Genomic DNA, 24899 nt, shown 5'->3' on the forward strand with positions numbered 1-24899 from the left:
TGTTCCAGGATTTCACTGCAACATAGGGGAAGGAGTGTCTTGTACTGTTGCTTCTGCGGATGGGGGGGGGGTGCGAGGAAGAGGGACGTGGAGCGCAGGTGTCTGGACGGTTGGTGGTTGATGCATGCTGGTCCCTGATTTTGAAGAGCCTTGTACGTGTGGATCAGCATCTTATACTGACCTCTTCAGAATGGGAAGCCAGAGGAGCTTCTTCAAGTGAGGTTACTGTGGGTCTGTTTGGGGAATTCAAGGATGAGTCTGGCTGCTGAATTCTATATGGTCTATAGTCTCTTCAGGAGGTACATAGTGATTTCCTAAGTAGAGTGCGTTGCCGTAGTCCAGCTGGTTGTAGACTAGAGTTGGTGCGATGGTTAGTCTGGTGTTGACGGGGAGCCATTTGAAGATCTTTTGGAGCATGCAAAGAGTGAGAAGGTAGGCGGAAGAGACTGCGTTGATCTGGTTTTTCATGGTAAGCTTTCTGTCCAGGAGGATGCCAATATTGCGGGCGTGGTCTGTCGGAGTGGGCGTTGGTCCTTGTAAGTTAGGCCAGCAGGAGCTGTTCCACCAGGAGTTGTTCCTGGAGATCAGCACTTCCATTTTGTCTATGTTGAGTTTCAGGCACTTGTTATTCATCCATTCGGCGATGCCCATCATGCACCTGTGGAAGTTCGCCTTCGTGGTGAAGGGGTCTTCTGATAGCGAGAAGAAGAGCTGGGTGTTGCCTGCAAGGAATATGATATTCATTAAGTGGGTTCCCTACGATGTTTGCCAAGGGGGTCATGTAGATGTTGAACAGTGTAGGGCTTGGGGTCAAGCTGAGGGATGCCGCAGATGATGTTCTTGGGTTCCGAGGTGAAAGGTGGTAGGCGGATTCTCAGAGTTCTTCCGGTGAGAAAGGATGAGATTCATTTGAGGGTGTCTCCTTGTATTCTGATGTGATGAAGCCTCTTGATCAGACTGTGGTGGGATAAGGGGTTGAATGCTGCTGAGAGGTCGAGGAGGATCAGGGCCGCCGTTTCTCACCGGTGGAGGAGGGTTCTGATGGTGTCAGTGGCAGCGATCAGGGTACTTTTGGTACTGTGGTTGGTGCAGAATACAGATTGGGAGGGGTCCAGAAGATTGTTGATCTCCAGGTGTTCTGTGAGTTGGCGGTTGAGAGGGCATTGACTCGAAAGGGGAGCAGTTAGACGGGCAGTAGTTCCAAGTTCACTGGGATTGGCAGGTTTCTCCAGAAGGGGTTAACTTGTGTGTGTTTCCATACTTTGGAAAGGTGGCGGTGGGTATGGATGAGTTGAAGATGGCAGTGAGCTAGCTGCTGATAATTTTGCTCCAAAGGTTGAAAATTTGGTGGGGACAGGGGTCTATGGGTGCTTCTGAGTAGATGGAGTTCATGATGGCTGTGGTGTTTTGTGTGGCGAGCTGGTCCCAGGCGGTGAACAGGTGGTCGAAGAAAGCATTGGGGTTTAATTCCATGGGAGTGAGAAGGCGGAGGGTGCCGGAAGCAGTGGATTGGGGTTCAAAGTTTTTGTAGATGGTGGAGATCTTATCAAATATATGTCATTATAACACGTGTTACATCGCATACGATTACATAGCAAGTCGTTAAAATGACTTGCTGTGGGGGCGCGCTGGACTTAAGAATAGTATAATTTACTATTCCTACTCCATTTTGTGCAACAGCAGGGAAGGTGTTGGATTCTAAATCCAACACCTTCTGCCCCCTACAGCAAGTCGTTGTAATGACTTGCAATGTAATTGTACTCTATGTAACAATGTAGTCGTTGTAACAACCGCGTTGTAATGACATGCGATGTAACACATACGAAGTAAACGATGTCTCCCGAACTTATCGTGGAAGAAGTCCACCAGGGTGTCGCAGAGTTCCTGAGAAGGGGTGATCATTCGGTCGTGAGTAGTTGGAAGTACTCTCTGATGATAGGTTAGAGCTGTTCTCGATGTGGTCGGCCAGGGCGCTCCTCTTTGTCTCTTTCAGTAGTTGGTGTTATTGGTTGAGGGACCACTTGAAGGTGGCTTGGTCTGTGGGCTCCTTGTTGGTCTGCCATTTCCTTTCTAGTTTCATGTCATGTGTTTTGCGGCTCTCAGTTCTGTGATGAACCACTGGCCTATTTTGTAGGCTTGACAGGGGAGCCTCTGTTGGTACAATCAGTGAACCAGGCAGAGACGTTCTTGACAGCCTGTTCTAGGTTGGTTGCGGTGTCAGTGTGGGAAGTGTTCAGGGCATCGGTCCACTGGCTCCCTGATACTTTGTTGCAGCTGCAGTGTGAGGCCCTGGGAGGCATTGTGGTGGTGCTGGGAGAACCTGTGATGGTGAAGTGGACGATGACATGGTCTGTCCAGGTGAGCTTGGTGACATGGCTGTACTGGACTGTTGTTGGCCGTGAAGATGGGGTTCGAGCGCGTGTCCTCCGTAGTGTGTGGGTTTGGTGACTATTTGGGTGAGGCTGATGTGGTTCATGCTTTCGAGGAGGTTGGCAGTGTTGGGGTCTTTGAGGTTATCGAGGTGAAAATTGAGGTCTCCGAGAAACAATTAGTGTTTGGAGTCGATGGTGTGCAGAGAAATTCATTTGGGCATGGCGTCGCAAAAACTGGGGAATGGTCTTTTAGGTCTGTAAGCTAGGGTGCCCCTGATGGTGGTTTTGCCGTCGATTTGGAGCTGGAAATTGAGGTGTGCCATGATCGGGTGGCGTCGTCTGTGGTGCAGTGGATGGTTTCTTAGTGGATGATGGCGATTCCACCTCCGTGTTCGGTGATGCGGTCCCCGTGAGCTATCTTGTAGGCGTTTGGAGTTTCGGGGGAGACGTCGAGAGCGGATGCAGGGTTGAGTCAGGTCTCCGTATGGAAGATGATGTCATGGTGAGGGAGGTGATGGTGTCCCAGATCTTGGTGGCGTGCTTGCAGAGTGATTGTGCGATGAGCAGGCGGTGGTGGAGTTGTTCCGAAGCAGTCGTGGTTGCCGTGGTCATTGTGAATGAGAATGTCAGCAGAAAAAAGGCCCTATCATTGATCACGGAGAAGAGTGTTGCTTTGGGGTCTAGAGTCCAGGGCTTGGAGCTCAGCCGCGGTGTATCGGCTTGTGGCGGGAGAATTAGGATTCCTGACTCTGCCCGTCGTCCAGGAGCAGACAGGCTTTGCTTTGGTGCACCTTTGGCTCTGCCACACAGCGGTCTCCGTTAAGTAGGTCTTAAGAGGAGGGAGAGGCTCTGGGAGGTGGTGGGCAGGGCCTTTGAGGGTGGGAAGGAGAAGCAGTGGCAAAAAGCAGTGGAAAAGGGAATGGGTGGAGAAACAACATAAATTAACAAAGGAAGTACAAAACTAAACAAATTGAACATTATTAAACAAAGATGAGTTAACTAAGGTTGAGCACAATAACGAAGTGAACAATTAAGTAACCAGGGAGGCAGCGAGGCCTCAAGGGGGAGCAATGGGTGGTGCATGTTCCAGTAGTCTCTCGACGAGGGCCCTGGCACTTATTAAGTTACAAATTAAGCACTGGAAGCAACAAAACATCTGACCTAGACCCAGTCTCCGTTTTGTAGAGGTGTATAAAATACTGCATCTGCATCAGACAAGGCTACGTACAGAATATTTTTCACCTTTCATGACTTTTTTAATCTGCAGCCTAAACTTTAGATAAAACCCTGCCTCTTGAGAGGCTCCACGGTCTCACTTTTTGTGTCAGAAAGAGGAGGAGTCTCTCTCCAGGTCTTGCAATACACACAAAGTTACTGTCTGCAGCAGATGTTTTAAAAGACTGCGCTTGGGAAGAAAATCTGTTTCCAAAGTTTTTAGACCGTGCACAGAGCCTCCAACTCGGCAGCAGTTACTTAGACAAGACATAGAGACGTATTGGCTGTTCAAATCAAACTGTTATCAGGTTCTTTCTAACAAGAAAGCAATTTTCTACTTGAAAAACAGTCTGAAAACATGGCCCAATGGTATCATCGCTCACCTCTAAATGCTTACAAAAATAAGAATAGATGGCTTACCATAATAAATGTGTCTTCAGTCTCCATGCACAAAAATAAAATGTAATACTATTTTTTATTTCATAAAAACATCTGATTGGAAAATGTGAACTGCTCTACGTTCACAGTGCATACACCAAAGAGACAATAAAAATACACTGATTGGGATATATTGGGTGTCATCTTCTGAAGCACATGGGTAATCATCCAAAGACAATATGCGCAAGAAAAGCTTGGCAGTATTACCTTTCCCTTGATACTGAGGCCACCAGTGTCGTAGACAATCCCTTTGCCCACCCAAGCAATAGTCTGCGTGGCACCCACGGGTGTGTGGCTGAGAATCACCAAGGCAGGTGGGTGTTCTGCTGCTTTGCCGACACCATAGAGTCCTAAGAAGACAATAAAAGTAGAAGTCATGGCTTTATAGCAATAGAAAAACAAAGAAGTCAAGTAGTAAGTGTTATTTTCTGTGAAAATATAATGGGCAGATGATGTATTACCCAAAAACCTATTGCTGCAAGGGTTTTAACAATGGGTATCAAAGGTAAAGCACTTCCAAACGTACAATTGAAAGTGCTAGTCTGTTAACTTGACATTTCTCCTGGACATAAACAGGACTAACAACAGTGACAGGTCTGCAGTGACATGAATGGAGCACACCCCTAGTACTCACTAACTAGAAGGAATATGCTACTTACCAGTATGCATCTGTTCTTGGCATAGAGGGCTGCAGAGTGGTACATTTATGAATAGATCGCCATCTGGTGTTGGGCTCGGATGATTGCACTTTGTTTTTCTTCTGGAGAAGTCTTTGTCGTCATCGATGACTCCTCCTCTGGGTGTTAGTGCGCATGGGCATCGGCTCCATCCTTAGATTGTTTTGCCATAGTAGGGTTAGATGGAGTAGTGTAGTAGAATACATGAAGATATGCCCATGTAAGTGTATCTAGGTAAGATAATGTTGGGACAGACACAGGTTTCCGGGGAGGCAGGGAGGGCATGTACCACTCTGCAGCCCTCTATGCCAAGAACAGATGCATACTGGTAAGTAGCATATTCCGTTCGAGGCATATGGGCTGCAGATGGTACATTTATGAATAGATTATACAGCAGTTACCTCTCTAGCGGTGGTCACCCGTGTCTGTCGCAACTGTTTGAAATAGAGTTTTTAATACAGCTTGGCCCACTCTGGCTTGTTGTGTAGCCTGCACATCAACACAGTAGTGCTTTGTAAAGGTATGTGGTGTAGACCAAGTTGCTGCTCTACATATGTCATCTAGGGGAATGTTCCCTAAGAATGCCATAGATGCTCCTAGCTTACGTGTAGAATGAGCTCTAGGAGGAACAGTTAATGTTCTCTTTGCTTTTATGTAACATATTTGTATACATCTTACAATCCATCTAGCGATGCCTGCTTTAGAGATAGGATTGCCCTTATGTGTTGGGGAAAATGCTACAAATAGTTGTTTAGTTTTCCTGAAATTTTGTGTCCTTTCTATGTAGTACAAAATGGCCCTTTTGACATCTAGTGTATGTAGGGCCCTTTCTGCTACCGTCTGTGGCTTTGGGAAAAAGACTGGTAGTTCCACCGGTTGATTGATGTGAAATGCTGAAATTACTTTAGGCAAGAACTTTGGGTTTGTTCTAAGAACCACTTTATTCTGATGTAATTGTAGGAATGGTTCTTGTATTGTCAGTGCCTGTAATTCACTTACTCTCCTGAGTGAGGTAATGGCTATAAGAAAGGCCACCTTCCATGTAAGGAATTGTATTTCACACCTATGCATAGGTTCGAAAGGTGGTCCCATTAGTCTGGTGAGTACTACATTGAGGTTCCAGACCGGTGAAGGTGGTAATCTTGGTGGAATGACTCTTTTAAGGCCTTCCATGAAGGCTTTTATCGCTGGCACTCTAAACAGGGATATGTGCTGCCTGTTTTGTAGGTACGCTGCTATAGCTGCTAGATGTACTCTGATAGATGTATACGCGAGATTACATTGCTGTAAGTGTAGTAAGTAGCAAATAATCTCCTTTATTGATACGTCCAGAGGGTTGATATTATTAGTGGTACAGTATATAGCAAACCTCTTCCACTTAGCTGCGTAGCATGCTCTGGTGGTGGGACGTCGCGCTTGCTTAATTATCTCCATGCAATTTGGGGGTAGATCTAAGTACCCAAATTCTAGGATTTCAGGAGCCAGATCGCTAGGTTCAGTTGTGTGGGATTTGGGTGCATTATTTCTCCATGGTTCTGTGTAAGGTGCATGGGTCGAATTCTTAGCTTTTGGTGTGGCACTTGTGAGAGTTGCAAGAGCGTGGTGAACCACGGTTGTCTTGCCCACGTGGGTGCTACTAGTATCATGGTCATTGAGTGTTGTTGCAGCTTTCTGACCACTAATGGGATTAGTGGGAGAGGGGGAAATGCGTATGCAAATTTGTTGGACCAATTTATCCATAACGCATTGCCCTGCGACAGGTGGTGTGGGTACCTGGACGCGAAGCTTTGGCATTTTGCGTTCTGATGAGTGGCAAATAGGTCTATCTCTGGTTGTCCCCATCTTTGGAAGAATGGTTGCAGTATTTGTTGGTGCAGTTCCCATTCGTGTATTTGTTCCGACTGTCTGCTTAAGATGTCCGCTATCTGGTTTTGAACTCCTGGTAGGTGTTCTGCTAACAGATAGATGTTTTGAGGAATGGCCCATCTCCAAATTTCCTGCGCTAGTCTGGATAGTTGGAGAGAGTGCGTCCCCCCCTGTTTTTGAATATAATACATTGCTGTCATGGTGTCTGTTCTGATCAGGACTGCTTTGTTGGTAACGTGCATTTGAAAGGCTTTTAATGCTAGAAACACTGCTAGTAGTTCTAGATGATTGATGTGCAGCCTTCTCTCCTGCACACTCCATCTTCCTTGTACTGTATATTTCTCCATATGCGCTCCCCATCCCGTGAGCGATGTGTCCGCTGTTATTGTCACCTGTGGAATTGGTTCTAGGAACGACCGCCCCTTGGCAATGTTTGTTGTGTTCCACCACTTCAGAGAGCGGTGTGTGCGGTCGTCTACCAACACCAGATCTGTAATCTGTCCTTGAGCCTGATTCCACTGTGTCGCTAAACATTCTTGTAGCGGACGCATTTGTAGTTTGGCATATGGTATTAGCAGTATGCAGGATGACATCATTCCTAATAGCTGCATGAACACTCTTGCTGTTAGTGAGTGTTGTGGCTGAAATCTTTGAATGATTGTAAGCATTGTCTGGATCCTGACTGGATTGGGGTATACTTTGGCTTTTTCTGTGTCTATAGTAGCCCCTAAATATTGTTGAACCTTGCTTGGTTGCAGGTGTGACTTTGTGTAGTTCACAGTGAACCCTAGTTGGTGCAGCATGTGAATTGTCTTCTGTGTGTTCTGAAGACATTCTTCTTGTGACTTGGCCTTTATTAGCCAGTCGTCCAAGTATGGGAAGACATGTATTTGTTGTCTTCTTAGGTGGGCTGCAACCACTGCTAAGCATTTTGTGAACACCCGTGGTGCCGTTGTGACACCAAACGGAAGGACTTTGAACTGATAATGTTGTCCTTCTACCACAAACCTTAGGTATTTCCTGTGGGCTTTGTGAATAGGGATATGAAAGTAAGCGTCTTTTAGATCCAGTGTAGAAAGAAAATCCCCTTTCTTCAGTAAAGGAAGTACTTGTTGGAGCGTGACCATGTGGAAATGTTCCGAATTTATGTATGCATTGAGAGGTCTTAGGTCTAGTATTGGCCTTAGAGACCCGTCCTTTTTGGGAATTAGGAAGTATAGGGAGTATACTCCTGTTCCTTGTTGTTCCTTTGGAACCTTCTCTATGGCATGCTTTTGTAGCAGAGATAGTACTTCTTGTTTTAACAGTGTTAAGTGATCTTGTTTCATTGGACGCTGTTTGGGGGGATGTTTGGTGGGGTAGATGTGAGTTCCAGGCAATAACCATGTTGGATAATTTGTCTCACCCACCTGTCTGATGTGATGTTTTCCCAGACAGGTAGGAACTGTGATAGGCGTCCCCCGACCGGTGTTATATGGTCTGGGGGGAGCTGTATGAAGTCACTGCTTTGGGGTTGGAGAGTTGCGGTTGTTGTTGTTTCCACGCCCTCTACCCTTGTTGTTGTTACCTCTGGGTGATGTCGGTGTAAAAGAGGTTTGTTGCTGGCTTGTACCTGTATTTTTGGATCCTCCTCTATAGGTGGATCTACGAAAGGAACCTCTTTGGGTCGGCTGTTGCAATGCTCCCATTGATTTGGCCGTTTCCGTATCCTTTTTCATCTTTTCTAAGGCCTCATCTGTCCCTGTGCCGAAAAGTGTTTTCTCATCAAAAGGTTGGTTCAGTAATGAAGTTTGCACCTCTTGTTTGAACCCTGAGCCATGCATGTCTCCTTAACATGACGCTTGTGTTTATGGATCTTGCTGCAGTGTCTGCCGCGTCTAGGGCGCACTTGATTGAAGTGTTAGTAATTAACTTCCCTTCCTGTATGAGTTGATCTGCCCTCTTTTGATGTTCTTTAGGGAGATGTGTGATGAGTTTTTCTAACTCATCATAATGCGCTCTGTCATACCTTGCAAGTAGTTCTTGTGTATTAGCTATACGCCAGCTGTTTGCCGCTTGAGATGCTACTCTCTTGCCAGAGGCATCTATTAGCTTAGACTCTTTGTCAGGAGGTGGAGCTTCTCCTGTAGATAAAGAGTTTGCTCTCTTACGAGCGTTTGTGACCACTAGTGAGTCTAGAGGAATTTGTCCTTTGATGAATATTGGGTCTTTTGGAGCTGCCCTATATTTCTTATCAATTCTTGGGTTCAGTACCCTAGCCCTCACTGGTTCTTTGAATATCTCTGATGTGTGATTGAGAAGGCCCTTAAGCATTGGTAGTGTTCCTGATGTTTTTTGTGCAGCGGGTAGTGTTTCTAATAGGAAATCCTCTATTTGAGGTTCTGCATGTAGTTCTACCTTGTGGTATTTTGCTGCTCTATTAATGAGTTGCGCAAACCCAGTATCATCAGGAGGTGAAGGTTTTGACGGATACAATTCAGGGTCGTTATCGTTATCTGACCCTACATTGTACTGTTCCCATGGGTCTGCCTCCTCTGGGATTGTGTCTTCATCATCCCCAGGATGTTCTCCCTCCCCTGTGTCACTTTCTACGTCTGTTGTAGGTGTAGATGGTCGTGTGGGAGGAATAGTTGTCTATTGTGAGGAGTAGGCGAAGAGGGTGTGTCTCTAGGTTGTGGGGAAGGGGGAGGAGTTGTATTTGTCCCCATTGTTCTCTTCTTCGGAGGAGTTTTGTCGTCCGATTGTTCATTTTTCCTCTTTTTAGGTAATTCTGTGACTACCTTGCCAGTTTGTGGATCAATAAACAGTCTTTTGTTTAGGATCAGTTTTATATTCCTGTGTCGGTACCGAAGTTTTCGGGTCCAACAGGTGTTTTTTCTTCTGACTGTCCATTTGTATTTTCGGTACCGAGATTTTATTCGGATCCGATGTTTTCGGTGTCGAGGGTGTCTTCGGTGTCGAGGTTGTTTTCGACGTCGAAGCGTGTTTCGGTGCCGACATGGACTGTTTCGACTTCGAGCTGTCCTTGATATGGAGCTTCGGTGTCGATGTCGGGGTGGGTCGTTTATCGGAACCACCATGATGGGAGACCGAGTGTTTCGGTTTCGTTGCCGGGCCCGAAGGCGGGGCGTCTGAAACTTTTTTCGGTTGTCTGACCGGGCTCGAGGGCGGGGTCGACACCGTGCGGGGTCTGTTCTTTGGTAAAGGGACGTCGTCACTCACGGTTTGTTGGACGACGATTTCCTCGACGTCGGACTCGTCCGCTTCTAACCCCGCCTCGTCGCCCTCTTCTTCCTCCTCTTCTGGGTGCTGGTCCTCGAACAGCTCCGGGATTGCTTGTGACTGCATTCTCGATACCTCGTGTCTTCGGGCTCGGCGGTTTCTAATCGTCGATTTTGAGGAAAATGCTGCACAGGCCTCACAGTCCCTGGATTCGTGTTCAGGGGACAAGCAGAGGTTGCACACCTCGTGTAGGTCCTTGTGTGGGAACTTAGCACCACACGTTGGACATTTTTTGAATGGAGTCCTTTCCATGGACTCCGGGCTGGACTACGTCGAGCTGGCTTCTCGTAGTCGTCGTCCTTCGAAACGCGTCGAGATGGAAGTGTAGTCGCGTTCGATAACAATACCGTCGAATTGGAGATGGTTACGTGCCGAATTTAACTTTCTTTATCGAAGTCGATCCGGAGCGCTTCGATCCTCATCCGAACCCGATGGCGGAAAAAAAACCAATCTAAGGATGGAGCCGATGCCCATGCGCACTAACACCCAGAGGAGGAGTCATCGATGACGACAAAGACTTCTCCAGAAGAAAAACAAAGTGCAATCATCCGAGCCCAACACCAGATGGCGATCTATTCATAAATGTACCATCTGCAGCCCATATGCCTCAAACCCAATGTTTCCCACATAGGCCACAATATAAACAAACACTCTACCAGCCATTCTTTCAAGTTCCTGCTAGAAACAAAATGGACACAGTGATGTTATGTTGATTAGTATAGCGCACTAATCACCCGAGGGTAATCTGGTGCTAGGGGGAAGGTTTGTAGGTGTGTGGTTCCCCAAGGTGCTGAAAGAGCCAGGTCTTCAGCTCCTTGCAGAACTCCAGAAGTGAGGGGGAAGGCTCTGATGTGTTGAGGGAAGCTGTTCCATGTCGTGAGTGCTTTGTAGGAGACTAAGCGACCTCCAGTTTTACTTCTGCAGATGCGGGGTCTTCTCATTTCTCTAGACGTCCACCATTGTTTTAATATGTACAATACCACAGTACACATATTTGTGTGGAACTGATCCCCAGTCAAGCCCCATGCTCAGAACATGTTCCAGCAATGATGCCAAGAACAGACATTAGTAATGGACTAACACTGCATCGCTGTACTTTGGATTAAGCCAATTGGCAGGGTAGTGCAACAAGGGACATATATTTAAGAATGCTCAAAGATGTACGCAACACAGTTTTTAGCTGGTCCTTGTTTATGTCGTAAGCAATTGCATGCTATATTGAATGATGAATTTAAAAAAAGTAGCACAGGAGACCTCAAAATTTGAAAAGAAAACAGACAGTATGGAAAACAATACATAAATCTATCCCGAAATCAGTCCAGTAAGTGTAGTACAAGATGCGTAAGTGAGCGAGAGCAGAGAACAACATTTCTCAATATCCATGGATAAGAACATCAAAACACACATTTTAAATGTTACAGAGATGACGGCAGTAGTGAGAAGCGTGGTGACCCCAATGAGAATCCAAAATATGTTGGTTTGGAAAGGTTTGCTAAATACTTTGATTAATAGCAGAACCTACCGCCAAATCCCTTTTCTTTTAATTCTTCATCTCTGATAATTGCTGGAACTATCCCCAGATCCTTCCCGACAGCTTTAATTTCCTGCACATTGTTTGCCAAATAATGAAAGAGACAAAAAAGGGATGTCAAGATTGACTGATGTTTAAATCACAGAAATGTAGTGTTTAGATGAGCAAGAAGGAATACCTGGTACCGGCCATAGTTTACACTGCAGCAAATACTTCTTATTGGGGGCATGTGCACATTCTTAATTCTGCTCTACAAATCACGTCAATGGATAAAGTTCAATATTGTCTGCATTTTCCAGGTACTGACGTCAAGTCTCATGAATTCACAATTAATCTTCTCAAAGCTTTTTGTTTTAGATATTACATAAAACCTATCCCTCGTACACTGAACAATCTCGCTTCAGATTTTTTCTAAAACCATTGTCCAATTTTGTAGCTTTGTTTTTCATACCAGCTTAGTATTTATAGGAGGATTTTTAGACAAAATATTTTCGTCACTGCTTCTGTGAGAGTTGAAGCATTTCAAGCGATGTCACTGAAGCCTCCCACTATAGAATCTAGATTAAACTTCAAAACAAACAAATTCTCATCCAAGGTGCATCTCTTTTACCCATAAGGATGTTGTATTTTGGGAACACTTGCAAGCATCTTTATCAAAGTACATAGCTATAATCCCAAGGCAACATTCTTCGGCAGAAACATTACCAACCTCAATGAAGTGATCCGTGTTCATTTCGTTACATGGCGTGTCCACAATCCGGGCAGCTAATCTCACCCCATCAGCGGCACTCTCCAAACACTAGAAATGCAATAGAGTTATGGAAAATTTTGTCACATAATGAGAGGTAGGATGCTTGATTCATTAAAACATTTTGTGCACCAAAAAAAGAAAAAAGCGGAAGAATTAGGGAAAAGAAACTCCTAAATAACAGAAAATGAAGTATTCCCTTTAGTAGGTGTGAGGAAAGACACTAAAATACAAATTCATGAAAATAGGAGAAGGACAGTGTGCAAAAGTAAAAGGCTGATCGAGGAGGTTAACAGTCAATAAAAAAAATCTAACCTTTCTTGAATGCCGCTTGCACGACAAACCGTGAGAAAAGGAAACCCTGGTCACTAGGGTGGCAGGACATGCTTTGCCAAACTAATTGCATTCTGTGTACCAAGCCACTTTAAGAATCACAGGTGACACACACGCAAAGAATCTCTTTAGTACGTCCACATGCTAATCACTATGCTGGGAGAAGGCAGTTATGTCCATCAAATCAAATGAACTTGCAATGGTATTGAAAGTGCATAAGATATAGGCCATTGGCTTCTGACCATGAACAACCCCTTCGTTTTAAGAAGGCCTATAGGCTCTTTATATCCAAAAAAGCTCCAATTACCACAGTATCCCGTGGAAGCTTCGGCATGCTCAGATTTCAAACCACCATAAACCTGGCTCGAACTGTTACCTTGCGGAGGTGTGGGGAGGAAGAGGAACTAGAAACGTCCATCAAGAAGCCCGAGAGATATGGAAACAACCATAACTCCAACCCAGAACAGTTCATAGGTGAGCAAGCCCAGGGGTATAATGCTTCTGTCCAATATTAAACCTGGCCGAGTTGCATTCTTCAGGAGCTGCTGAATGAGTATGGGACCGCATTTTTCTTTCAACATTTTTTCTATGATGCTACATTTAAAAAAATAAGGTTTAGTAAAAAAAAGGAAACTACTAAATGATTCATGCAGAAATGCAATGTTCATTTTAACAGGCAGCCATCTAGCAGCCGGGGACCAGAAATGTGGCAAGCAACAACCATAAATTGGACCAATATATGCAAGAAGCAGATGGACAGGTCAGAACAGAGAAGAGGACAGTAAATAAGGACCCTGAATTCTGTTGGTGAAGAGCCAAAAATACCTTGAGAGTCTCAACTTCTAGGGGTCCATTGTCTTGTCCAACCAGCAGAAACTCAACCATCACCCTCTTCTTCTCCGTGCGCCTTGATGCACAAGAACGGCGAGTGAACAAAGGGAATGCCCTGGCAATGGCACAGGCAGACGCAAACACTTCTGAACGCTCGCAGACCATCTGAAAAAAGAAACATACAGCAGATAATGGCACAACTCCGAAATACAGAGGCGTTGCTTGCTTTGTAGAAAGAAACAATATCACAAAAGGAAGCCTGTGGTTAGCATGTCACACTAAAGGCCTCATTCGGACTAGTGAAGAATGTGGAAAATAGCATGCTTTTCACTCCCATTATAGGATTAGCACGAATTGTATTCACTCCCAAGTTTGACATTTGTTTTCAGGGCATAGATGGAGGGTATTTTGTAGGCAAACCAGTGAGGTAGGGGAAAATGTTTGTGGGGGGGGGGCTGTAGGAAGATGGCCTCAATGAACATTTTCGTCCATTAATCCCTCTTTAAACATGCAAAAGGAATAATCTGGCGCGAATACAGACTTGATAATGTGAATTTTTACCAAGTGTTTCTTTGGTTTAAACTCTTAACGGGAAATTATTTTATATAGAAATGGCAATAAATATTATAGACTACTGCACAAACATTTACCACCAAAGTACGAGGGATAAATAAATGGTTTATAACATATGCTAAAACTCATCTTCAAATGGTCTTTTAAAATCGTTCAAAAATAAGTTTTCTGTTTGAGATTTGCCACGGCCTTTTGTTTGTCAATTTATATGAGTATAACGTTTTCAGATTTCCATATTTTCTTTCAGTAAGTCTGGCAGAACTTCCTCCAGCTAGTTGTACTTTCATCCGTGTTGTGCTCTTGTGTGTAAGCAGTTTTAACAGAGCACCAGATCATTGTTTAAGTCTAACAACTGAACACAGCTTTAAATAAATCTACAACAACTCAGAGTGAGTTTTAAAAAGTTAATGAGTACTCAGCAATTTCTCAACAAAAACAAGTTGATGGGCAGTTTAATTTTGAAATACGTTTTTAACATCACATTTAACGAACTCCCCATCCTTACCCCGGCACAGATAGAAACTAAAAGTAGAAAAGTTAAGAGAACTATAGCTCCTGCTCGATAGGAACCAACCACCCCCGAATTTGCAACCGAATTGTAACTATTGCTAATCTTATCTCATGTATTCTGCTTACTGTTAGGCACTATCTGGGTCGGAACTAGCTAAATCCCATTACATTCATCCAGACGTTCAAAATAATACGTTATCCAATGACCCACAGCAGTGTTAGTGCCTTCACAGAAGCTTGCCTCTGACTTAACTCTGGCTTCAGTTGCCTCTTGATAAAAGCTCCGTGAATTGCCAATTCTCCCACAGAAACCAGAAACAGTTTGACAAGGCATGTATTAAAGTGTGAAACCTCGCTCACACCTCAGGACTCAAACACACATAAATGCAGTGTCATTCTTGGAGCAACAAGATCCAAGCCTCCACGGACTTTCACACATCTTGGCCAATAGGACACTCTCCCATGTCTTCCAAGCAAGCCCACAGATATGCTCTGGTCTGCAACCAGTCTAAGAAGGCCAGAGTGTTACAGTGCCACAAAAGCATCAGCTCAGATCAATGCAAATGACAATGATCTGCAACAATAACTTAACATATGACAATCTGCCAACAGTCACCCACGTTCCAGTAAAAATGAACAGGAGGCAAAGTTCACAGATATGAATGAGCCTTGCCGTACAATAGTCAGAGCTGTTCTTTCAGTTAAGGAACACATACTTGGTTTAATTTTGATTACATTATAGACACTTACAGCGATGCACCGGTTGGCACCTCCAGGAAGGCAGTTCCGGATCAAGCGAGTGATGAACATAGCTGCAGATGGGCTATTGTGTCGACTGACTTTAGAAGGGAGAGCAGCCACGATGGCATGGTTCAAGTAGAGGGGACAGTTGTCTGTCGGGTTGGGTGTCAAGGAGCCCAGAGCTGCCTGCCATACCTGAAAATTGAAGAAAGAGCAGGATTGTTCACAACTGAGAGCAATCAGAAGTGGATGAAACATACCAACCACTGAAACTCAAATCTGATCCCCAAGACTCCATTCACTTGATTCATATACCAGCATCAGTATGCACTCAAAAAACATTCTCCATGGGTGTCATAGTCACCAACTAGTTCAGGTTCATCTTTGAGACACAACTGGCTAAGAAGAAGTTACACACACCTTTGGTAATGATTTTCAATTGGATACTTTCGCTGCATATTCCTCATAAATGAATTTTCGCCAGTTCTTAGTTTGCATACAGAATTATGAAAGCATGTGCTAGGAGGTGGTACGGTTGGACTTCACAACAATCTTGCGCAAATCCATGAGTGGCAGACTCATATGTAGGCACCACCCCTGCTTGCTGAAGTCATTTGTCCTCTTCCAAGTGCTCAGAAGTAGATCAATCATGACAAATTGAAAGTGAAAATTTGCCAAAAGCCTTAAGATGTGCAGATGTCGACTTCACCGAACGGGGAGGTGACGGGGCAGCGATGTATCTGTAGTTAAATAAAGTATCCACAAGTGAGGGTGTTACCTAAGGTTAAAAAAGTTGTCCTTCTGATGTCCACCAAAAGTTCATTACCCTTATTTATAACAGATACACGGTGCTGGAGTTGTTAACCCGTGGCAGAAGCCTAACAATACCAATGATTTTGCAGTGGCGGAGGGCAGTTTTGTTACTGGGGGCTGGTTTTACAGCAGTGCTGCAATATCGACTCCCAATAAAACAAGCATTGGTAATGCATCGGTTTTGCCTATCTACCTATCTATACTACTATTATAAAGAGAGAGCCCAAACCTTTGAGGCGGGTAATCTCAAGAAGTACAGCACCAATCGCAACACCCAATACAGCATTGGAAAGGACAGTTGCAGCAGATGGACATAGGCTATACAAGTGGCCACCATCTACATTACAAAGGTAAAAGAACATTAGGGGTAAAGTAGTCCCTTCTGGGCGTGGGCGTTGTGCTGTCAGCGATGGGCGCGGAAAACAAACCTTCACAGGACTCCCTTGTGGGCGTTGTGAGAGGGGTTTCGACAAACAGCAATATGCGCGCCATTCGCGAGGCGCGCCATTCCCCGTCATTACTGGTAAGCAATATGCGCGGCATTCACGGGGCATGAGGCGCGGCTTTCACCGTCATTAGTGCTGCAAGCGAAAACGGCATTGTAAAGTAAAACATTCACGTAACACCGTTGTGGGCCTAGCTGTTGTCAGAGGGACGTGGCAAAGCTTGAATGGGCGCGGCATTCACGGGGCGCGCAAACACCAATGGGCAAGGCTTAGAGGGGCATGGCCAAACACCAATGGCCAAGGCTTCACGGGCCGCAGCATTGCTACGGTGCTCAGGCGGGGGCTCAACACACTCACACTAACAGTGGGGAGCACAAGATTTGCTTATTGCTCCGGTGCTCAGGCGGGGGATAAAGCCACTCAGCCTACCAGCGGGGATCACACCCTTCGCTTTTACCACAGCACAATTTGCTCAGGGCCTCAAGCAGGGATTAAGGCGAATGAACGGACCAGCGAATATTACAAACATTTTACAAAAGAATATTTCACACACGCCAATGGGCAAGGCTTCACGGGCCGCGGCATTGCTACGGTGCTCAGGCGGGGGCTCAACACACTCACATTAACAGTGGGAAGAACAAGATTCGCTTATTGCTCCGGTGCTAAGGCGGGGGATAAAGCCACTCAGCCTACCAGTGGGGATCACACCCTTCGCATTTACCACTGCACAAATTGCTCAGGGCCTCAAGCGGGGATTAAGGCGAATGAACGGACCAGAACTTTGCAAATAACGTTACCGTCTATCACCAAGTTCAATAAACAGGTACATAACAACGTGTAAGGTCAATGGTAAATAACAATCCTAAATTATTTTACCTTTTATGATACTTTGTGGTATACCGTGAGATCTTACAACAAATGTTGCTTGCCTATTACAACCCTTTGCGCACATTCTATTTCAGCCCCAGACAACGTCGGGACGGGCTGCTAGTGTAATGAATAAAGAGTTGTTTTCATTAATCATCGTCCGGGAGAAGGAAAGAGCGGAGTGGAGAGGATGTGGCACAGAGACCAGAGCTGCTGACTCGAGAGCTGGGGATCCCAAGTCTCGGCGATGCCACAGTAACATCCTGTGATTCTATGCAGATCACTTAAAACTCTCTGGGTGATATATTTTTATGCTGCAATAGTAAAAGGCAAAACTTTATGAAAATATGGTTTCACCAAAGCGGATGTTAACAGTATTCCGGCAGCGGGAAACTGATAAGAGAAGCAGACGAGGAACAAGCATTGGTAAATGCAGGAAAATATGCTACAGCCAATAGAAATGGAGGTAAGTGGCACACACAGAAACCAAAAGAAGCTAGGACAAAGAGGAGGCCCTTTTAAGTTTATATTAAAAACAATACATTTCTCAAGCACTGCTCAAGCACTGTACAGACGAAACCTAAAAAAGCAGCAGTGCGTCACACTTGCACCCTCCTCCTCCCCATCGGGGGGCTGGTCTGACAAAATTGGCAGGGTTGCTTTGAGTTCCCATTCTGGCCCTGTCCCCCAGTTATCAGTCTGTTCAGCTGGTGGCCTGGAATTCATGAATGACATCATGAAGAGAGTCAGCCACAAGAAGTCCAATTTTCTGTATTGCTCCTATTTAAAAAATAAATACAGAGAAGAAACACATTGTTTTCTGTCTGTATTTATCTTAATAAATCCGTGAAAAATTTAAATTTGAGCCTTCAAATGTATAAGTCAATATATCTTCAATGGAGCAGAATAATAAAATGAAGAGAGCGGCATACAGAAGAAACGAAGACTTACGCTATTTAAATGTTAAAAATTAATAGCCCATGTAAAATTTCATAGCCCACATTTCTGAACTGCTTCTAACACCTTTGTCATTTTACTGAAAAAGGTAATGTTCCCATGGAGGCACTAAACATCTGTGGGGCTAGTCTGACTTGTTTAGCATACCAAGATAGGAATAGATCATTTCACAAATACTCAGTTCATACCTTTTTTTTTTTTTAGGTAATCTGGGTACAAGACTGATCTAAAATACATTATTTGGCCCCATATGTTTACAAGAATTTCTCAAACCCTCTGTCAGGAAGCGTGGCACGTTTGCTTGGTGCAATCTAGGTCAGACATTTACACCATACAACATTCACGCAACCTGACCAGTCCCATAACTTTGAAAGTTAACAGCCTCACTGACCACTGTGTCCCTTGAGGAGCATTTCAATCTGTGGCACAAGTCTGCCTTAGCTAATGTGAACGAGAGAGAGAATAACCGTTGGATAAAATACAAAGTTTCTGGTGAGATCGCCAGTGTTATAAGGGCTGCCTGCCATGTTTGGGGAAGTATGGAACCATCCTCCACTTTATTGTGTGTTAAGCGAGGGGTCTCAGTCTCAAGCTTCAAGGGATGAATTCAAACGCTTTATTTGAAAGGAAGATCAGAGTATCAGGCGTTTCTGTCGTTGGGAACCCAACACATACACCACGCGATGGGAAAGAAACAAGGCAGCGTGCATAAAACGGCTGACCACATTATATGTTCATGCTCTGGGTGGAGTAGAAGGGCATCTAGCTCAAAACCCCGTAACACCTCAGTAACAGTCATATTTCAGACACCATTCTACTTGCCTTCTTTAGATTACACACTATATTTACATCCCTGGTCTTTGGTCTGCTCTAGTCGCATACTTGGCTGTATTATGTGGCCAAAAAGGTAGGAATTTTCAGGAGTCAAAAACACACACACCATAAATGGCATAGCACCACTTTTTGACAATATGCAGATATCATTGGAAATCACATCACTAGCTGGCATGTAGATCAGAGAAAATAAACGACAACACATATATAAACTTTGAGAGCTGTGGCCAGTATTAAGCATGACCACACTTATCTGCACCAGTAAACATACGCAAGCACTGCAGCGTTGTCAATTAGTAACCTCAGTAGCTCCTGCGAGGCTTTTATTTCAAAACACTGGTGGGCCTCCTGATGGCTGTTGGTAATTATAGCTCTGGTCATGGGGCTAACTTAACATGGTAACAGATGCAATGTGCAGCTCCCCCATAAACTTTAGGTTTACTAGGTAGTAGTATTGACAAAAAGGCAAGCCCCACTGCTTAAATGAGGAGACCAGAATAGTAAGCAGCTAACTACAATTCTTCAGCTCAGTGGGCACATCGTTAATGTTCGTCTTTTCCTAAATATTACCCCATTTTCTTTGCAAATGTTGCAGCAACAGGTCTGCAGGGATAGTCTAAAAATATGGCCAATCTCACACCAGGTGACAGAGGATCGATCACCACCCCAGAGCATTCGGGTGAAAGTTAGTTTCATGTTCTTGTATGTGATTGGCTATTTGGTTTTAAGTTTCATGGTATAGGTGAATCGAAGGGTTTGGAGGCAGTTTTATGCAGTGCTTATTTTGTAAATAATAATATTAATAAGAAAGTACTAGGGCTCTTCTCAGAAAGCTATTGCAGCACGCACCACTCACTGCCTACAAACCAACACACTCCTACAAGTGTGACAATTCAGGCTATTCCAGTCCACCCAAAGCTGTAGGAAACGCCTATTCATTTTTTTTAATGTATACTGAATTATGAAACCAGGTGGGCTGTCCTTGGTGCGGATGTTAAGAATTAAAGTGTCGATACTGAACACAAGAAACCACCGTCTCAAATGAAGCACTGGTTTTATATTGCTGGCTGTGATCACAGTCTCGAGCTCCAGGGGGAACCTGGACTCTTGTTCCTTTGGTACTTAGGACAGTGCTTTAAATGGGCCGGTACCGGTGCTTTAAATGGGCTGGTACTGAGTACCGGCACTTTTTTATTTTGAGAGGGAGAGTACCTGCACTTTTCAAGCGTGACGTGATACTTTTAATTGGAGAGTACCGGCACTTCTCAGAAACAAAACAGGTACTCTGTGACAGAGTACCCGCATTTCTATTCTATTTTTTCATTTCAAGCACTGGCTGGCACTCACAGAGTACCAGCACTTTTTAATTTTCGCCCCTTGAGTACCGAACTTCTCCTCGGACAAGGAGAGTACCGGTACTCATGGGGGCCTTGCTCCTCTCATTTTCTCGTGCCTCAGCAGCACTTCACACGACCCGCTATGATTCTGCAATCTTGGGCTGAGTTCGCACAGGAGCCCAGAACAGCAGCAATCTTATCGTTCTACTCTGCAAATCTTCCACAGAGGCGTGGTATTTGGTTTACCCTTTGGTCTTGCACAGTAAGAGTTGAGAGTCCACCATAAATCGAATGGACGAGGGTGTGGGGCACATTCTTAAAGGCTGTGCAGCTTTTTAGCATGTCCTTTGTTTTAAATGACTGAAAATGTTAGTTAATCAGCTATTTAAATTAAGTACTTTACTTGAATGTAAATCACAGACCTTGCCAACAATTTTATGATTACCCTCAAACAAACAAAAAACACCTTAAAGGCAACAGTTTTTTTGGTTTGGTGCATTTAACAAGCTTGTTTCGTATGGGAAACCATGCATAACCCAAATGCGACAGCAGGTCGGAGGAATGTCTTACACTTTGACAGTTCTGGATTTTAGGTGCTTTTGCATGCTGGGACTTGTAGTCCCCCTTTCTCATTATTAGTAAGGGTTTCTAAAAATTCCAGCATGCATACCGTTGATGAAAAAATTCAGAGACCCTTATTAGTAGATGCTTTGTAAATGATTAGGGTCATAACCACGGGATAGATACTACCGAAGGGGAAGATAGGTCAGAAGTGTGGTAAAGTTCCTAGGTGAAGGAGGCTTAAGGCACTTTAAGACATGGTCTGGAGCAGTGCAGCGATGAGGTGTAAATCTCGTACTCACAGGACGTTAAGGCTCGCCTTCCTTCTCTTCGACCTATCGGTGGTATACTAGATGCACGCTCCCTCCCATATGCCTCTCACCTCCTCCTGAACCCGGGGCTGCAGCTTCCCTCTCAGCTGGCTCCACTGCAGCCGCTGCAGGTGGGGCAGCTGCCCAAGGAGCAGCAGCGGGCGGCTCTGGAGGTCGCCATCCCCGGCGTCCGCCACAAACTCCATCGCAACATTCGCCATCTCACTGCCCCCAGCAGGCAGGAAAGACTGTCCTGTCACTTTTCTCTGCGGAAACGGTCTACAACTACAACCGGAAGATAAAGACAGTGCGTTCCAAGCCTCGGTTCAAAGCAAACTATTCATTGTACGCTACAGGCATGAATGTAAAGCGAGGCTTGGAACACACTTCCAATCCTCTTTCAGCTGCTCTGTGACTCTGTCTTGAAAAGCATCATCTCTCCACGAGGGACTCTCCAACGTCTTGAAGAAAACAAGTCAGCATTTAAAATAAACCGAAACTGAAATATCATACGGCTTCGGCATCTTTACCCAAATAGTTGAATTAAACGTGTTAATCTTTTTAAACGGTCCCGGGCACGGGCACGGGAATGTTGCACTCCGGGAGCCACAGACTGGTATTTGGGTGCGCAGAAAAGAGATAAAGCCATGTGAGCACAGTCAATCACAGTCCAGCTGCTGAGTGCCTGTTAATCCCTGGACCTCAGTTCAAATGCATTATTTTTAGGTGTGGTCTTTGAGACAGCTTTATTTAGCTTGTCTCACCAGACTAGCGTTTTCCACAAAAAAAACATACATCTAATGGTCTCTTGAGTTGTCATTCACATTTTGCTGCTGTCAACCACAAGAAGCTGCACGAGGCAGTAGATCACCCACTAATTTGGTTTCCTTCACTTAGAACGTGCGAGCAAAGCCTGCGCATACTGTTCACGCCCCCTTAAAAATATATTTTATTATAGAGCCAAACCGCTTTCAACGAGTGCTTTTTAAAATTGTTGTGTATTTTGCCTGCCCATCGAGTGCCTAATTAAATGGTTATTTTATTTCTGTATCCCTTTTGAAGTTCTGGTTAAAAAAGTTTAATTGGCATGCTTGGTTGAGTGATGATTTCATCTTGTCACAATCACAAAAATAATAGTAAAACGCATGGAACAATTAGGGCATGTTTTTTTTTCCAATATCAGTAATTTTCTTTTTTTATTGCCACATTTAGTGACTGCATGTTTTCTTTTTGCTGCATATGCTTCCATAAAAATAGATTAAAGCACCAGCATGCTAAGGCCAGACCAATTGGTTTTGACACTGTTTGTGACAAATGTGATAGTAAAAGTTATTGTGGTTTATTTTTAGGTCTTGGCTTCAAACGGCACTTCTCGAAAGAGACATGCTGTATTTACTTTGTGAAAACAACAGTTGATGGACAGAATGCAGAACAATGTCATACATTCACCCTAGCACAGAGATCTGGGCCTAAATCCATAGTTTTTTTGCTCACCATGCCATTCCAGTTTGAACCCAGCCATATGCAAATCAGTCTTGACCCTGTGCCCCCTGGGAACAGTCCAGCCTGAACTGTCAAACCAGGTCCTCCCTGGACTGGAAACAAGCAACCTAGGACCGGTTTCAGGCATTCAGCCCTCATCAGCCAGGATAGCTTGATTCCAGTGGCATGGAGAGCACAGGACTCAGGTCTGAGCCTACCCGTCCCACTCGGCGTGACAAATGCAAAAACAACAGTTGATGGTTTTGCTTTGTTCGCCCTAAGTTGGCAGGGTATGCGCAGCCGTGGGTCCCTTGCCCACTTTGTCACTGGATGCTACTTACACTAACAGCCTTGCCCGATTCATGTAACCTGCCCTATCATTTGATTTAATTTAGTAAGCATTAGTTCCTCAAGTGAAGTATATTAGCATACCAACTGCCTTGTCATTCAGGCATGTAAACTCTATTGCTCTTCTCGTACAGGTACACAACACCACTTGCCTATCTCCTGCTTGCATGGTATCTATCCTATGAAATGAAGCAACATTTATTGAGCGCATTGCTACCCTGGGGCATCCCAGCACTAAGACAGTAGCAGAGAGGCACATCTTACTTAAGGGAAGAGCCAGGTCTTCAATGATTTCCGGAAGCCTAAATGGCTAGTTTCCCTCTGTAGGCAGAGGGGAAGAGTATTCCACATCTTAGCAGCGTTGTAGGCGAATAGGCGGCCGCCACTTCTGGCCTTCTTAATCTTGGAAACAGCCGCCAGATGTAAATCGTCAGAGCGCAGCCGTGTATTTGCCACATAAGGTTGGATCATGGAGTGGTTGATCGTGGGGCCATTCCCGGTTAGGGTCTTATGGGCAATGCACATGGCTTTAAAGCTGACTCTCTCCCAAACAGGAAGTCAGTGGAGAGACTTCAAGGCTGGTTTGCGGATTGCCGGTTCGAGATCCCCATAAGCATCCTTGCAGCGCCGTTTTGCACTGTTTGGAGCTTTGTGAGGGTCGAGACCAGAGCTCCGAGGTAAAGGGCATTCTCATAGTCCAGGTGGGAAAGAATAAGTGCCTGTACCTTAAGCCTTCTTGCCCGAGAAGAGGGAGCACTTTACGGAGCATCCTTAGGATGCCGAAACAAGAATCTGCCACCTTCCGTTCTTGGACCATGAAGCTAAGATCTTGGTCCAGCCAGAAGCCTAGACTCTTCATCTGGGTCTTAGGGACCAGAACGGGGCCCATACAGTCTGGCCAAAGAGCATCTACCCTGAAGAGGGATGGGTTGCCAAGGAGCATCAACTCTGTCTTGTCACCATTTAGCTTTAGGTATGATTGATGCATCCATTTGACTACCTCTTCTAGGCAGACAGAGGCCAATAGAGGCCTTGTCAGCGTTGTTTAGTGCTACGACCAGTTGGGTGTCGTCAGCGTAACTCACCATATGAACCCCAAATGGGAGCACAAGCTCTGCAAATGGAGTCATATAGAAATTAAAAAGAGATGGACTCAAGGACAATGGAGAAGGCAGAGGTTTTGAGGAGACATCACCCTTCAAGACCTGGAAGGATCTATCATCCAGAAATGTTGCAACTATGTTAGCGCTACCCCAGTCACCCCAAACCTCTTGAGTTGATGGATCAGAATTTGTTGTTTGACCATGTCAAAGGCAGCGCTAAGGTCTAAGAGGATAATTGCCATTGATCCTCCAGTGTCCGGAATCTTTTTAGATTCTTCGACAACTGCCAATAACGTTGTTTCAGTTCCTTGGTGCGGGCGAAAGCCCGTTTGAGAGGGATAAAGGAGATTGTGGGACTCAAGAAGTGTTGAGAGTTCTGCATTAACATATTCGTCAGCTATTTTACTAATCCCTGGGAGGAGAGAGCTGGGGCAATTGTTACCCAGTATATCTGGATCAAAACTAGGCCTTTTCAGGAGAGGCTTTACCATCGCTCTATTTCAAAGGGGTGGGACCACTCCAGAGGAGAGAGAGGCATTGATAAGGTCAAGAATGACCAGAGAGATTATTTCGGACACTTGACACAGTATATTGGGTGGAGCTGGGTCTGTAGGCAACCCGCTCTTTACAAGTGCTGAGATGGTATGCAGGGAATAAAAAATTAGCTAGCATTCGCACCAAGAATTTTCAATTCTATAAAGGACACAGAGGTGAGGATTGTGC

At 44.9% G+C, this 24899-nt stretch overlaps 1 protein-coding gene across 2 annotated transcripts in view; it reads right to left on the reverse strand.

The window, feature by feature from the left end:
• NPEPL1 (aminopeptidase like 1) overlaps nucleotides 1-21603 on the reverse strand; it is a 96749-nt gene extending 75146 nt beyond the window's left edge. The window contains exons 1-6 of one of the 2 annotated variants that reach the window (XM_078651843.1): nucleotides 21315-21603; nucleotides 15127-15312; nucleotides 13288-13458; nucleotides 12091-12180; nucleotides 11373-11454; nucleotides 4233-4375 (exon numbers count right to left, since the gene is read on the reverse strand). In XM_078651843.1, the coding sequence (XP_078507969.1) occupies nucleotides 4233-4375; nucleotides 11373-11454; nucleotides 12091-12180; nucleotides 13288-13458; nucleotides 15127-15312; nucleotides 21315-21464 (822 nt within the window). In that variant the 5' untranslated portion in view covers nucleotides 21465-21603. The remainder of the gene's footprint in view (nucleotides 1-4232; nucleotides 4376-11372; nucleotides 11455-12090; nucleotides 12181-13287; nucleotides 13459-15126; nucleotides 15313-21314) is intronic. The other variant, XM_078651844.1, reaches the window with a different exon arrangement.
• Nucleotides 21604-24899: the final 3296 nt, after the last annotated feature.

Source organism: Lissotriton helveticus, chromosome 7, assembly GCF_964261635.1.
Source record: "Lissotriton helveticus chromosome 7, aLisHel1.1, whole genome shotgun sequence".
NCBI lineage: Eukaryota > Metazoa > Chordata > Amphibia > Caudata > Salamandridae > Lissotriton > Lissotriton helveticus.